Source organism: Hyposmocoma kahamanoa, unplaced genomic scaffold (genome assembly GCF_003589595.1).
Source record: "Hyposmocoma kahamanoa isolate Upper Pololo Valley unplaced genomic scaffold, ASM358959v1 79, whole genome shotgun sequence".
In the NCBI taxonomy this organism is placed as follows: Eukaryota; Metazoa; Arthropoda; class Insecta; order Lepidoptera; family Cosmopterigidae; genus Hyposmocoma; species Hyposmocoma kahamanoa.
Genome location: NW_020653993.1, coordinates 9,767,100 through 9,781,052, shown reverse-complemented (window position 1 = coordinate 9,781,052; position 13,953 = coordinate 9,767,100). Strand labels below are relative to the sequence as shown.

Below are 13,953 nucleotides of genomic sequence, written 5' to 3'. Positions count from 1 at the left end.
GACAGCAGATGTTGGTCAAATTTAATAAAATGTTTTTTCAAAACAATATGTTTTTTTCAATGCCAATTAGTTTCATATAAGGATCATTTTATTGTATTGGAAGAAAAAATCGGAATAGCAGATTTTGGTCAAATTTAATAAAATGTTTTTTCATAACAATATGTTTTTTTTTAATACTAATAGGCTTAGTTTCATATAAGGATCATTTTGTTGTATTGGAAGAAAAAATCGGGACAGCAGAAGTTGGTCAAATTTAATATTTTATATTGTGTAATAATTTTGTTTGAGCATTAGGCGAAAAAATGAGTACAATTTTCATTCATTAAAATTGTGTATATTTATTAGCTATCATTATTATGACTCCATTTTGATAATGATAAAGATGAAATAATGTTGCAAGTGGTAGACTGTTAACAGGATCATTATTTTTAATTAATTTTTCACTTCCCATGCTCTTAAAGTTCGTATTTAGCTGGGTATAAGCTGCATAAAATAGGATTTTATGCTCTAGTGCAACATTCGCGACAACGTGCACAGTTCGTTCATCCTCCCTTTTCATCGCCCAACATTCTGATCCATACAACATGACAGGTCTAATCACGGTCTTGCAAATTTTCCCCTTTAGCTTAAGGGGCATTCGCCGATCACAAATAATGCCTGTGACCTGTTCATAAGCATTTAAATGAAACTGGCAACATTATAAATCAATGCCTTACTTTCTCAAACTCGTATCTTATAAAGAGTTATTATTCAGGAGATGGCAAAACTTTCTATTTGTTTTAAATTTCTTATCAAGGGGTTTAATTTCAATGCATTACTTTAAGAACAGGAAAAAGCCAATTTGTGAATATGAAGGAAATGTGTTATGAAATCAGCCTGCAAAATTTGTATATCGACTGTGAACTAGCAACCAGTATTATCTCAATTTTGACACCTTTACAGGATGAAGAAAAACCTTGTTTGCGTCATTTATTTAGCATCTGCCCCCGTAGCATGGCTACGCACGATAGTCGCGTCACGCGCGATAAAATTGAAATAAGCGCGCGCTATTGGCTGTCTCAACCAGATCTAATTTAGATAGTCAATAGCGCGCGCTTATTTCAATTTTACCGCGCGTGTCGCGTCTGTCATGCGTAGCCATGCTACGGGGCTGATTTATTAAATAAAAATATCGTTTTTAATTATTTTTATTACACATGCTATTCAGCCCGTTGCATCAAGTTCCAAGTACACATGTTATTAAAAACAATGGAATTTCTTGCAACGCTGCGGAGTATGAAATAGTATAAAATGGTATAATAAAGTGAAATCTTTAGAAATTTAAATAGTAACGGTTGCCAGCTCACAGTCGATACAACCCACTTTATGCATTTTAGTAAAATTGTGCTTTAAGATAAGAGTTTGAGAAAGAAGGGCACCGAAATATCATTTTACTGCGCCTTTAAAAAAGACAACAACTATGCAATCGATTTATTCTTATGCCTATTCTGAAAGTGGTATGCAACAAACCTGAGAGTGACATGAGCACGTCTTTGATAACGTGCAACCATATCGTCCGCCTCGGACACAGCTGGTCCATCGCCGTTTCATGTAGCTCGTTCAGATTTAACGTGTATATTCCTTCTTCAGCACCTAGATATAACGAATGTCGTCATTATCATTTTTTGTATTATTATAACTAGTGGCGTAAAGGCGCGTTCCTTATTAATTTACTATTTTTTTAATATGTATCCTTACCAATAAGTATATGTTGATCTCTAGTATCCGGATGTATCCATGAAGCAGTGCAATTTATCCGTAGCGGACATCCATTGAACACCTGCGTAAAAATGTATGATAGCGTTAGGAAAACACAGTGGTAATTGACATACAATGCTGTGCAGTTTTGATACATAAAGATAATTAGTACAACACAAGAAAATACATTTATTTATAATTATTAATACAAAAAAGGCTGAGATCCGAAGTGACACGAATAAAAGAAGTTGTTTGAAAAAGTTAGTTGATGTATGTGAGGCTGGAGAGTTGTGTCAGGATAGAGCAAAGTGACGTTCCGTGGTCTCTGCCTACCCCACCTGTGGGACTAGGGCGTGAGCTTATGTATGTATTAATACAAAGATCGAACACTTAAAAAACTTCCTTCGATCCGGCAGTATTCGAACCGACGTCTTCTAGCAAACCGTGCCAGACGCTATGCGTATAACTAAGTCACGGAACGAAGCAACGGACCGTGAAAGACTTCTGGTCTTGTTAGTTTTCCGATTTAAATTCTACAAAAAGAGGCGCAAATCATTGCCAAAGACCGAATTATTTTTATTTTTTAATAAATAATAGACACGCTTGGCTACGATATCCCCTGATGCTACGATGGTACGCGTTTGTATAAAAAATGCCTATTCACTCTAGCCTTGAATAGGCCCAAATTGCAGTTTTCGGGAAAGACAGATAGAATGGAAGTATTCCATTGCTATGCCGTATGCAACAGGAAGGAGGAAGCAAAGCGCTTAGTGCTAATGGGTGGTATATCAACGACATAAGGATGGAGTGTACCAGACCTTCTAGTCGACCGAAGGATGAACGGTAAGTGTGGAACTAAATCGAAAAGTTCCTGCGCACACTCCCCGATAAGTATCCTATAATGTAATGAACGAAATGTCAAAAAAAAGATGCAGGAAACGAGGCTGCTCACCCTTTGCAAAATGCAACATTATTTATAGAGAACATTATATCTAATAAAATAAAGTACATATTTCTTTGAAAACTCTTAATGTATAAAGCATGTTAGACATCGAGTATATAACCAGAAATAGAGAGGAAATAAAGGCCATGCATTCCTGGTAATTCATCAGTGATACATCACTTTTACACCAACTCTCGTTTGCGCTGAAATCACAAGTAAGAAAGCCGAAATAGCACAGCGCCAACAACTGACCTGTGTGTACGTCTCCGTATATTCCAAAAATATTCTGTATTTATTATAATAAAGTTAATATCTCTAACAATGGCGTGCTGTTCCATTCGGTGGTGTAAAGAAAAACAGCAAAACATCTAATTAACTGCCTCAGTGACCATGCCGGATTGCCACGCAGAGGTCCTAGGTTCGATTCCCGGGCCGGGAGAAATATTTGTATGGCCTACAATTATTTCTCTCGTGAGTTTGGGTGTAATTTGTGGTTATCTATGTGTCTGTTCATGGCACTCGCGACACAGGGTTTCCCTAGTGCGGGGGCTATGTTGAGTGTGTGCGTTATTTATTATAAAAAAAAAATTACGAAACAAACGGAATCAAAGGAGATCCGCCAAAATGACCCCAGGCCCGGCGCCAAAATAATGTAACTCAGTTTTTAGAGTAAAAATAGCAATAATATTATATAGTTTCGGTATTGCTAAATTCACATGATAACATAGTTTTTTTGCCTGTTGAATTTTCATAGGCGCTTTATGAAAAATTCTATTTATTAGAGAAGCGTCGTCCTTTTTAGTTCATTAACATTATAATAAATAATTATGGCATATAAGCATGTATATCAATCATATTATATAAACATATTTCATTTGCAGTTATATTTTTATTTAGAAAAAATAATAGTATAAACTTCCCATAAATAAATAGAAGAATCAAGTCAAATGTTTTAGTTTTAGCTTTTTGTTTGTATTATATAATGATAAATATATCAACATTCGCATAAAGGTACAACAACAAATACGTTCAAACAAATAATTAAAAAAAAGTATATTTGTATTGTTATATTATCGCTTTACGCGACTTTACTTAATGGCCGCATGACCTTCAAGCAATCGGCAAAGAAAGGATGAACACGCACGGATGAACGCACCTGTGACGTGAGGGCACAACTGGATACATCTTATTGTCTCGCTCACATATAATGGTTTAGAGGGAGAAACACGCAGACGCCCGCTTTGCTTTGGCGTGCTCTGCTCACGCGCAGTCCTACGCTAACGTTTGTTGTGTTGTGTACTGTGAACTGTGCGATACCTTACCTTGATCTTTATTTTACTTTGTTTAACCCTCCCGGACTTTTGATTTTCTTGTGAAATGGCAGACGTTTGTATTTTGTGTACACGATCATTACGGCAACGTCGTAGACATTTCATAGTTTACAGTACATACATGCTTATACGGCATAATGACTAATTACAAGATTAATGAACTAAAAATGACGACGTTTCTCTAAAAAATATAATTTTACAAAGAGCCCCTATTAAAATTCAACGGGCAAAAAGACAATGTTAGCATGTGAATTTAGCAATACCGAAACTATATAATATTTTTGCTATTTTTACTCTAAAAATTGAGTTACATTATTTTGGCGCCGGGCCTGGGGTAATTTTGTATGGGATTTGGCGGACCTCCTTTCATCAGTAATTAAATATGTAATTTTGCAATTTTCAAGCAAAGCTCATGCTAACTGGTCCATTTGAAGTGAAACAATTGACCTATTGATGATGCCCGTCTATTGTTTCGATTTCGGGCTGGCCAATCGGAGCGCAGTTGTCACAGTAATGATCTGGCAGAATAGTTTTCAACACACTAACCTTCCAGTGGTCGCGCGCGATCTCAGGGACCGCAGTGACCTTATTTTAGTAATTTTACAAAAACTATAAACTATAGATGGTTGCGCGACCATAATATCCTCAAGGAGATGTGGTACTTCTCGTTAGTAGTCCTGGGACATTCGTCGCAAGCGCACATGTGTCTTTATTTATGTTTGCGGTCTCAGATTCCGCGCGCGACCGGTCGTGTTCCAAAAAATTCATGGAATGAAATTGAAACCTGGATGAGTATTTCATGTTATTTGTACTATATTATTTAATGAAATTAATGTTAATTGTTATCTATCTATACAATTCAAATTTTGCTATTGGCACACTACATATCTCTGCGTATCCCGTTCTGATTACATTAATTGCTATCTATGTACTGTTTTTGTTCTTGTGAGTGAGCAATAAAGTGTATAACTATCTATCTACGTATATTACAAAATTACATTATTTTATGTAACATTATATTCAATTATTTATTATTAGACTATTTGTTGTAGACAATGAGTTACGATGAATCAGAAAGGCTTGCAGAGGAGGCGGAAACAGAAGATGAAGATTTTGATGATGTCAAACCATTGATATGATGATAAGGAGTAGGTTATCGTAGTACAGTCAAGAGCACGTCAAGCTTGACACTTTGTACTTGGACCGTACTTATCGTAAGTGGCACAGAGTTGAATTTAAGTCATAAGTATCAAGGTTGACGTGCTCTTGACCCTGTACCTACTCTTAAAAAAGTTGATCTTAGTAATAATTATGATGAGCCTATTAACGATTTAGATAGAAAATTACATCTTGTTTTGTTATTTTCTTGATTTTTAACGTTGTTTTGTGTCATATGACTAAAATTTTGAATTTTTGTAGGATGTTTGATTAATAAGTACAAATTAAAAAAATAATAAGTAAATAATGTTTTTATTTTCATTTATATAGATAAAATACTTATTTTTATCATTTTATACGACCACTGGAAGGTTAAATGACATTTCATTTCGTATCTATTTCTGGTTATATACTCGATGATATTAGACATACCTTGGAGAAACAAGCGCCCATATGCACCTTGGGCGTGGGTGGCAACCCATTGGGCGCCGGCCGTGGCGGCGTGTGCGTTCTGCGTCCGCGACCTCGACGTGGCGGCACCGGAGGCGTGTCGTTTGCTGTGGCATACACAAGTTTAAAACTATTTATTTTATTGAATATCATGATGTTTTTGCAACATACATTCATAAGTTTCTCCACGGAAGAAAAAACAATGAAAGTGCGTTTAACATCGAATACTATCAGAAGCGCTGTCGTCAAAACTGAGACATTTATAATTTGTAACACTATGAAATCTTGATAATGATTGGTCGTAATTTCAAATTAAAAAAAAATCTGGACTGTTAATATAATTTAAACTTTACCCTGTTGGCATATCGTTGAAAGTTCAATACCATGAATACCTATTATTGCAAGGTACGACTTTTTGATTTTATAATGAAATTTCAATCAATGTGCTGCCTTCTAGCGGTTAATAGCTGAACGACGACGAATACGAGATGCTTACTTAGTTCTCCAAAAAAGAAGCGACCATATTGCAGCGGTATAAAGTTTACTGGTAAAAATTAAAATTTATTATTTGTACTTTATTATATATACGAAAAAACACCATAGATAATATTACAAGGGCCACTCGTTTTTGCACTCCAAAAAAGCTAAATAAGATGTTTTTCTACGATTTTCGACGTTTTACGCGAGATAAATTTTGGGGCACGTGTCACGTAAACTAAAAACTTCTACTGTATTTATTGTTCTGGAAGTTTCTCACGGGTGGCACTACGGCAAAAAATCCGTTAAGCCCAATATCATCGAATGATACAATCCTGAAAGCGACGACTCTGCTTAATATTTAATTATTACTTTTGGTAAAATACATTTTTTGGGGACAAAAAGAATTTAATTTATGTTTCATCATTAACAAACTATTTAAAAGTTTACAACCCCTGATGTCATCTGAATGCCAAGGAGATTTCTAGCACGTGACAAATGAGATAAAATGTGTAGGAACCTATGATTTAGATGATTTCATCATTGGTATACTTGAAATTTCAACTTTTCTATGACATGGGATTAATTTTGATATGTAGCAAAATGTACACGCAATTTTTAACAAATTTATGATAACAGAATTAGAACAAAATAACTCACCTTTACTTTCAACTTTGGCTTTATCCCTCTGACTATCCGACAAGCTTCGTTGTCTCTGACTGACTTTTTCTTCCTCCTCAACCTTCTCTTTGCCTTCCCTACCATTTTCATCCACCATTTTGAAAATCTCATCAACAGACGACGTCTTTCGTTTACTACCCTCAAACTCGCACTGACAGAATTGACTTAAATCTATTCCAGCTGTAACCGAGTCAGAATTATGCCTATTATGTTTTTTCCTATGCTCGTACTTTTCATCCATCTTCAAGCTCATGTCTATCTTTCTACATAGATCATCGTCGGACTGTCCATTTTCTAGCTTATCTTCTGATATTCTTAACCTGTTCGTGATTTGCAAAGCCCTAAAGTTAGACACTGATATTTTCTGTTTTTTACATATATCACAGTATACGATGCCTGAGTCGGAGTTTTGGTTTGAACAATTCCTGTAGTAACTTAAGATATCGCCGTTTGAATTACAAGCGTCACATGAACACCTTGACGCGACAGACCTCTGTAAATCACTTAAAGTATTGTTTTCCCTTGTTTCTGGTTTTGGGCAGAGACCACACTCGCAATTACTATTCCTTGTCTGTGGTGTATTGACAATGACGTCGCTTTCTTGATGGTCTACGTACATGATATCGTCTATTTTCCGACATAGCGGATCGTCTATTGACACCCGAGATGTTGATATTGGGTTTTGGAAATTTGATGCTAGATTCTGATAAATATTCGCCGTTGAATTATTTAAGAAATTTTGTTTAAGTTGAATACATTGATTTAAATGTTGGTCGTGGTGGGAGAGGCCTGCGTTGCCAGCTAACGACATTGATGCCACGTCGGCTGTTAGCGGTAGTGTTGCCCTGTTAAAAAATAATAATTATCACTATTTTTGGTAGATTCTGTAGTAGCGGTATTAAGCTGCGTAAAGTGCGATTAAAATGAAGCTGTATTTCTTGTGCTGTTAGACACAAATTTGGATTCAGGGGTTACTTTTGGTGTTTATTTATACAAGCATTGATTGGTTCCAATTCTGATTTGAAGATTTGCAAAACTAATTTGTTTATCTACCTGTCGTAACTGGTCTTAAGCAGGTTTCATATATTTTTCATATTAGGGTGTATACATATGTGTCGCGATGCCTGCACGGCAATTGAAAAATTGCAATGCAGTCGGCGTTTTCGCCTCTCGATGAACTTCACTTGTCATGCCAACTAGCAGTTGTAATCGTCAAGAAGAAATTCAACCCAACTGCATGAAAGTAGCTATTTTGCAGTTGCAACCATAACCCAATTGTGACTAAAAAACGGTATTTTTCTTGACTGGTGGATTTAGTTATTGATTCTACAGTACAAATCGTTTACCATGCAACATGACGTGAAGTGGAAATACTAGAAAATGGTAGGTATGTCTAGATTTTAGACAGGCGTCGAATAAAACTGAGAATCTTTTTTTGTCAAGTTACAGGAAGGACAAGTTCTGCGTCTGGTAGTAAATCACGAAGACCTGAGGGGCCCCACTGCGCCAAAATGGTTAAGTCATTGTGCCAGTAATTTCACCAGCACATTTACCCTTCAAAACCAGAACGCAGTAATGCTCATGTTACTGCTTGAAAGCAGGTATGGTGGCAGTACTTCCTTGGCAACACTCTTTCACAAGAAGCTCTACGTCTCGTTGATTTATTATGCTATGTTAATCATAATCATAATCATAATAACGCTCACAATCAACATAGCCCCGCACTAGGGAAACCCTGTGTCGCGGGTGCCATGGACACATACATAGACAACCACAAATTACACCCAAACTCACGAGAGAAATAAATGTAGGCCATACAAATATTTCTCCCGGCCCGGGAATCGAACCTGGGACCTTTGCGTGGCAGTCCGTTCCCCGGAGGCCACGTAGGCAGTTATGTTATGTTTATTGCTTAGTTGGACAAATGCTCAGAACAGATTTGAAACCATTATTTTGGTGTTAATTTTAATAACAAGTGGTGCGTCGGTGGGGAAACAAATGATTTAAAAAATGTTATTTTTAATTTTACATTATGTATATTAATTAACAATAACTAAAACTAAATTTTTATTTATTGTTTCTTTTTTAAAGACCCGGAAGGACTATTTTTTCATTCTAATCCGCCAAAGCTGTGAAGCAATACAATTTAAAAACTAAACATTTACATGCTACATGCCAGAACTACAAGATCGCAAAATACTTTTTGTTTTTAATAAATGATTATAGCACGCTTGCAACGACCAGGCCGCACTCGGATTAACATCTCTTTGATGTGTGCCAATACTATACGAACCTATGTCTTTTTTGAAGATGAAGTAAAATGACATTTGCAGGGTTGCCAGTATCACAAAATTTTAAATAGTCATGTAGTAGTTGTCGATATATTTATTGATAAATTGTGAAAGAAAGTAAAATTTTGCCAAAAATGTCTGAATTGTGTGAGTTACGACGTTCTAATGATTAGTTACGTTATTGCCTTCTCCATTCTTGTTTTGACAGTTGGTAGTATAGAATGGCTAATATAGAAAAAAAATTTTATTCATATACATTTTAACAAGATTTGATTACCTATATTCAATTAAAATATTTTTGTTCTAAATTCTCGTCTTTGTATTTTTAGTAGACAATCAAATTCAAAATTCAAATTCAAAATAATCTTTATTTCATAGGTAAGCATTCTCTCTACTCTACCGCTCATTCGTAAGGCAGATTCCCCTGAGAAGAATGAGCAAGAAACTCTAGGGGTTGCTCTTTGTAAATAACATTCACAATATTTTTTTTTTATTTGAAACATCAGAGATCGAGACTACCTCCATGAGCTAAACGGGTTACTACCACGGATTTTTGTCATCCAAGTACGCAGAAATTGTATAATAAACCTTTAGTATAAAGTTTTTGTTTCGCTAAAGAAAAGCTAGTTTATTTCTATTCCTCGTATTAATGTTATGTCTGTCACTATTTTTCATAAAGAAATTAGTATTCCTTTTAACATAAATTACATTTTCATAAATGTACTGTGAGGCTAGTGTAAGAATGTTAATTTCTTTAAACTTAGCTCTCAAAGATACTTTGGGGCCCAGATTGTAAATTGCCCTAACTGCACGTTTCTGCAGGACAAAGATTCTATTGATATCGGCGGCATTACCCCAAAGCGAAATGCCGTATGTCATTAGACTGTGAAAGTAACTGAAGTAAACCAATCTAGTCGCGTACACTGCAGAGCCGAGCCGTTTTGATAACTTACTTATATGGGGACCCCATTGCAATTTAGCATCTAACGTTATACCTAGAAATACAACTGTATCCACAAGATTCAATTAACATAGTTCTAAATGCAGTGTATGTATGTATGTATGAACTTACAAAAATTGACAATTCAAAGGAACCTGTGCCCAGCAGTTGAACGAATAATGGGCCGATGATGAATCGAATGAAACAAGTTTGGCATAAGCGTGACCAACATGCAGTCAATAATCGATAAAATATTTATCGACAGCACAGACATATATCTAGATAGACGCCGCAAGTGTACGTATTTCGCGTGCCCAATGTAAGTTACAGACACTTAGTTGCGGCTTTTGCTTGGTGCGATATATTTTTGATCTTTTGTTAATACGCCATGAATATCGAACAAGCGCGCTTTTGTATAACGTATTCGGTTTCGTGTTACGGCCGCTTGTAAATTTTTTGGCCAAATTTAACATTTAGTGATGTATACGTAAGGCAACACTGTTCTCGATTCTGGTCGTTTTTGAAAACAAAGAGACGATAATTATTATGATCTTAGCAATATTACATAAACGTTCTATAACTTTTTTGTTATTAAAATTAAAGTCTTAATTTTTTTAAGTAATCAACATTTTTTAAAAACAAGTTTTAATAAAGGACTTAACTATCTCATTCTAGTATTTTTCTACTTTTAATATTACGACTACTTGTAATCAACAAATACTTGAACAAACATTATTCTATTTAGAATCGATTAATCAATCAATCGATTTAAAGTGGAAGGAGGTTTCCCTAAATAGTTCTTGTGACGTCATAGTGGATACAAAAAATGTGTCACGCTTGGTTTTCATGCAAATTGCTGTACTTGCGGTGTCTATCTAGATATATGTCTATGATAGACTGCAATCACTAGCTGCTTGCAAACGGGCAACATCTTAATGTTCTGGCCACATAGAGGCGGCCACGGAAGCGTTCCGGGCCCGGAATTTTTGGAATGTATGAGTTTATATGAACCCTACCACACTGAAACACGCGCCCGCCGCGCTGATGACCATCAATGCAGACACGGAGTTTCATTTGTATTTATATGGAAATATAAATGAAACTCTGTATCTACATTGATGGTCATCAACTTTTTTAGCTGGTCCAAGACTGAATGGAACTTGGGCATTGTTCTTTCAAGACGAGAGTGAATGTGCATCATATGGGTGTCCATGGTCGACCTCATCGTGACTTTGCATCGGGAGAATGCGCACAGAGGCCACTACTTCCCTAACAGTAACTCTTTAATTCAGCGGCCAAATAGTTGCACGCGTTCTATAATTTTAGTTATTCAACTGTGAAAATATTATGGCGTTGGTATTACACAAAATTGTACAAATAAAAAAAACATGTACGTATACAGGCAAAGCTATCACATAGATACCATTATATACATGCAGTATCCCGTGGTTTTACCTGAGCATTAACTCTTCGTCTATGTATTGCAAGAGGCTCCTAAAACAAGAAGATAACGTACAGATACCTCTCGCTTGTCGAATTGCTTTTTTGGCGTTTAGGGCTGTTTTTAATTCGCTTTTTTATTTCTTTTGCAAGTAAATTGTTCATGTACTTAGTATAGTAAATATCTATGTTTCGAGATAATTGAGGCTACCAGCGCAAAAGTGATGTAACTCACATTTAATTTAATTTTTTTTACGATATTACTGAAAATATTAGTAAAGTACACGATTATTATATATTTGGATGCTATTTTCATGTGTAAAACTGCCGCCTGAAAATTGTTTGAGTTTTTAAGCATGTGACATTTTTTCAAAAAATTTGGTATGATACTGCCATGATCAGTAAAAAAGACCGATCTGTCACTATTTTAATTTTTTCCTAGGTGGATAAAGTACGAAGTTACCTTTCGTTTCTTTAAACATGATTATCTCGGTTTTTAGTTTTTGTCACAAACACCCTTTCAACTGACAGAGAAAATATTTATCGAGTTCTTAGGTTTTCGCGATTGTTACACATAAGAAATGAAACTATTTTTCCGGATTTAAATCGCGTATATTTGTTTTTTCAAACAAACCGACGTTTCGGGCCCTTTTGACTACTAGTGAATCGTGACCATGGGACCTGTAAAAGACCCGAAACGTCGGTTTGTTTGAAAACACAAATATACGCGATTTAAATCCGGAAAAATAGTTTCATAAATATTTTTTTAATACATGAATATAGCATCGAAATATAAAATAATTGTGTACGTTAGTATCATTTAAAGTAACGTCGTAGAAAATAAAATGTGGGTTATATCAATAAAAATAAATGTGGTGAAATTACAGGCACATGGGACTTGTCATCTTATATCTCAAGGTGACAGGCGCAGTGGCAGTGCCCCTAAGACCTTTGCGATTTAAAGATCTGAGTGGCAATGCGATTTAAAGATCTGAGTGGCACTGCAACTGTTATGGACAGATGTGTAGCTTACCAATAGGGGCACGATTTGTTAATACAACGTCACTTGATAATACAAAAAAAAATCCCCTTCGCGCCGATAGCCTCAATTAGCTTAACATATTTAAAAATAAAAAAACATTAGCAATCTGATACCTTAATATACAGGTTAAATTAATTGCTTTATATGAGAAGAAGGTATTTTTACCCACCTACAAACAACATCACAAGAAATGTGTTAGACAACCACTATATTTACAACAACACTAATTACCTGGTCTCAAACTAAGGAGTCCACTCAGAAATTCATATCACACATTGGTCTTACACCCATCTCTCTCTCAATTATATTAATTATATAACACCCACATCGCAAATCATTAGGTTACCGATGTCGTCAATGGGATGATACATCTAATGATGACTAAATATGGATATTTGAATTCGGGTGCATTCGGAATCCGAAGATTGCCGAGAGTTATATAGAATATAGTTGTACTGTACATTTTATTCAGCTGGGATAATAATTATAAACTGAACTATTTTCTTTTTTGGATTTAAATAAGCTAACGTCTCGGGTTCAAACATCGAGTATATAACCAGAAATAGAGACGACATAAGGGCTATCCATTGTCCGTTGCTGATGAGTTGCCAGGGGGTAACTCACCAGGCGAAGGGCCTTATATCACTTGTAAATGTCAACTCGTTTGCACTGAAATTACAAATTAGAAAGCTGAAATAGTACAGCGTCAACAACTTACCTATGTGTACGTCTCCGTATATTCCAAAAATATTCTGTATTGTAATAAAGATAATATCTCTAACTATGGCGTGCTGTTTCATTGGATGGCGTGAGAAAGATCTAATTACAAAACAAACGGAATCAAATTTCATCGGTAATTATATATATAATTTTCTTCCATTATAGCAAAGCTCAATGTTAACTGATCGATTTGAAGTGAAACAATAGACGACACCCGTCGACTGTTTCGAATTAGGGCTGGCCAATCCGAGCTCAGTTGTCACCGTAATGATTTGGCAGAATAGTTTTCAAACAAATTAAAAGACATTTCGTCTCTATTTCTGGTTATATACTTGATGGCTTCAAACAAAACAACGGCGTCAACCATAACTAATGGTTTCACTCTCGAAACACTTATCTTTTTGCGATTGTTACATATTGGAAATAAGACTATTTTCTCGGCTCTAAATCGCATATTATATATAGATATTCGATTTGACGGCCTCCATGGTCGAGTAGCTTGCACACTGGTTTTCATGGTGTCGCCATCTCGAGGTCCCGGGTTCGACCCCTGGCCGGGTCAGTATAGAAAACTAACTTTTCTATATTGTCACGGATCTGGGTGTTTGTGGTACTGTCGTTGTTTTCGATTTCCATAATACAAGTGTTTTAGCTACTTACTTTGAGATCAGAGCAACTTATGTGATGTTGTCCAAATAATATATTATATAAGTTTTTGTTTTTTCAAACAAACCAACGTCTCG

At 35.6% G+C, this 13,953-nt stretch overlaps 1 protein-coding gene across 1 annotated transcript in view; it reads right to left on the bottom strand.

Moving 5' to 3' along the window:
* LOC113233551 (mitogen-activated protein kinase kinase kinase kinase 5) overlaps window positions 1-13,953 on the bottom strand; it is a 53,662-nt gene that overhangs the window by 16,570 nt on the left and 23,139 nt on the right. The window contains exons 9-13 of the mRNA XM_026468672.1: window positions 11,464-11,502; window positions 6,757-7,622; window positions 5,602-5,726; window positions 1,738-1,819; window positions 1,510-1,632 (exon numbers count right to left, since the gene is read on the bottom strand). Coding sequence (XP_026324457.1) covers window positions 1,510-1,632; window positions 1,738-1,819; window positions 5,602-5,726; window positions 6,757-7,622; window positions 11,464-11,502 — 1,235 coding nt within the window. The remainder of the gene's footprint in view (window positions 1-1,509; window positions 1,633-1,737; window positions 1,820-5,601; window positions 5,727-6,756; window positions 7,623-11,463; window positions 11,503-13,953) is intronic.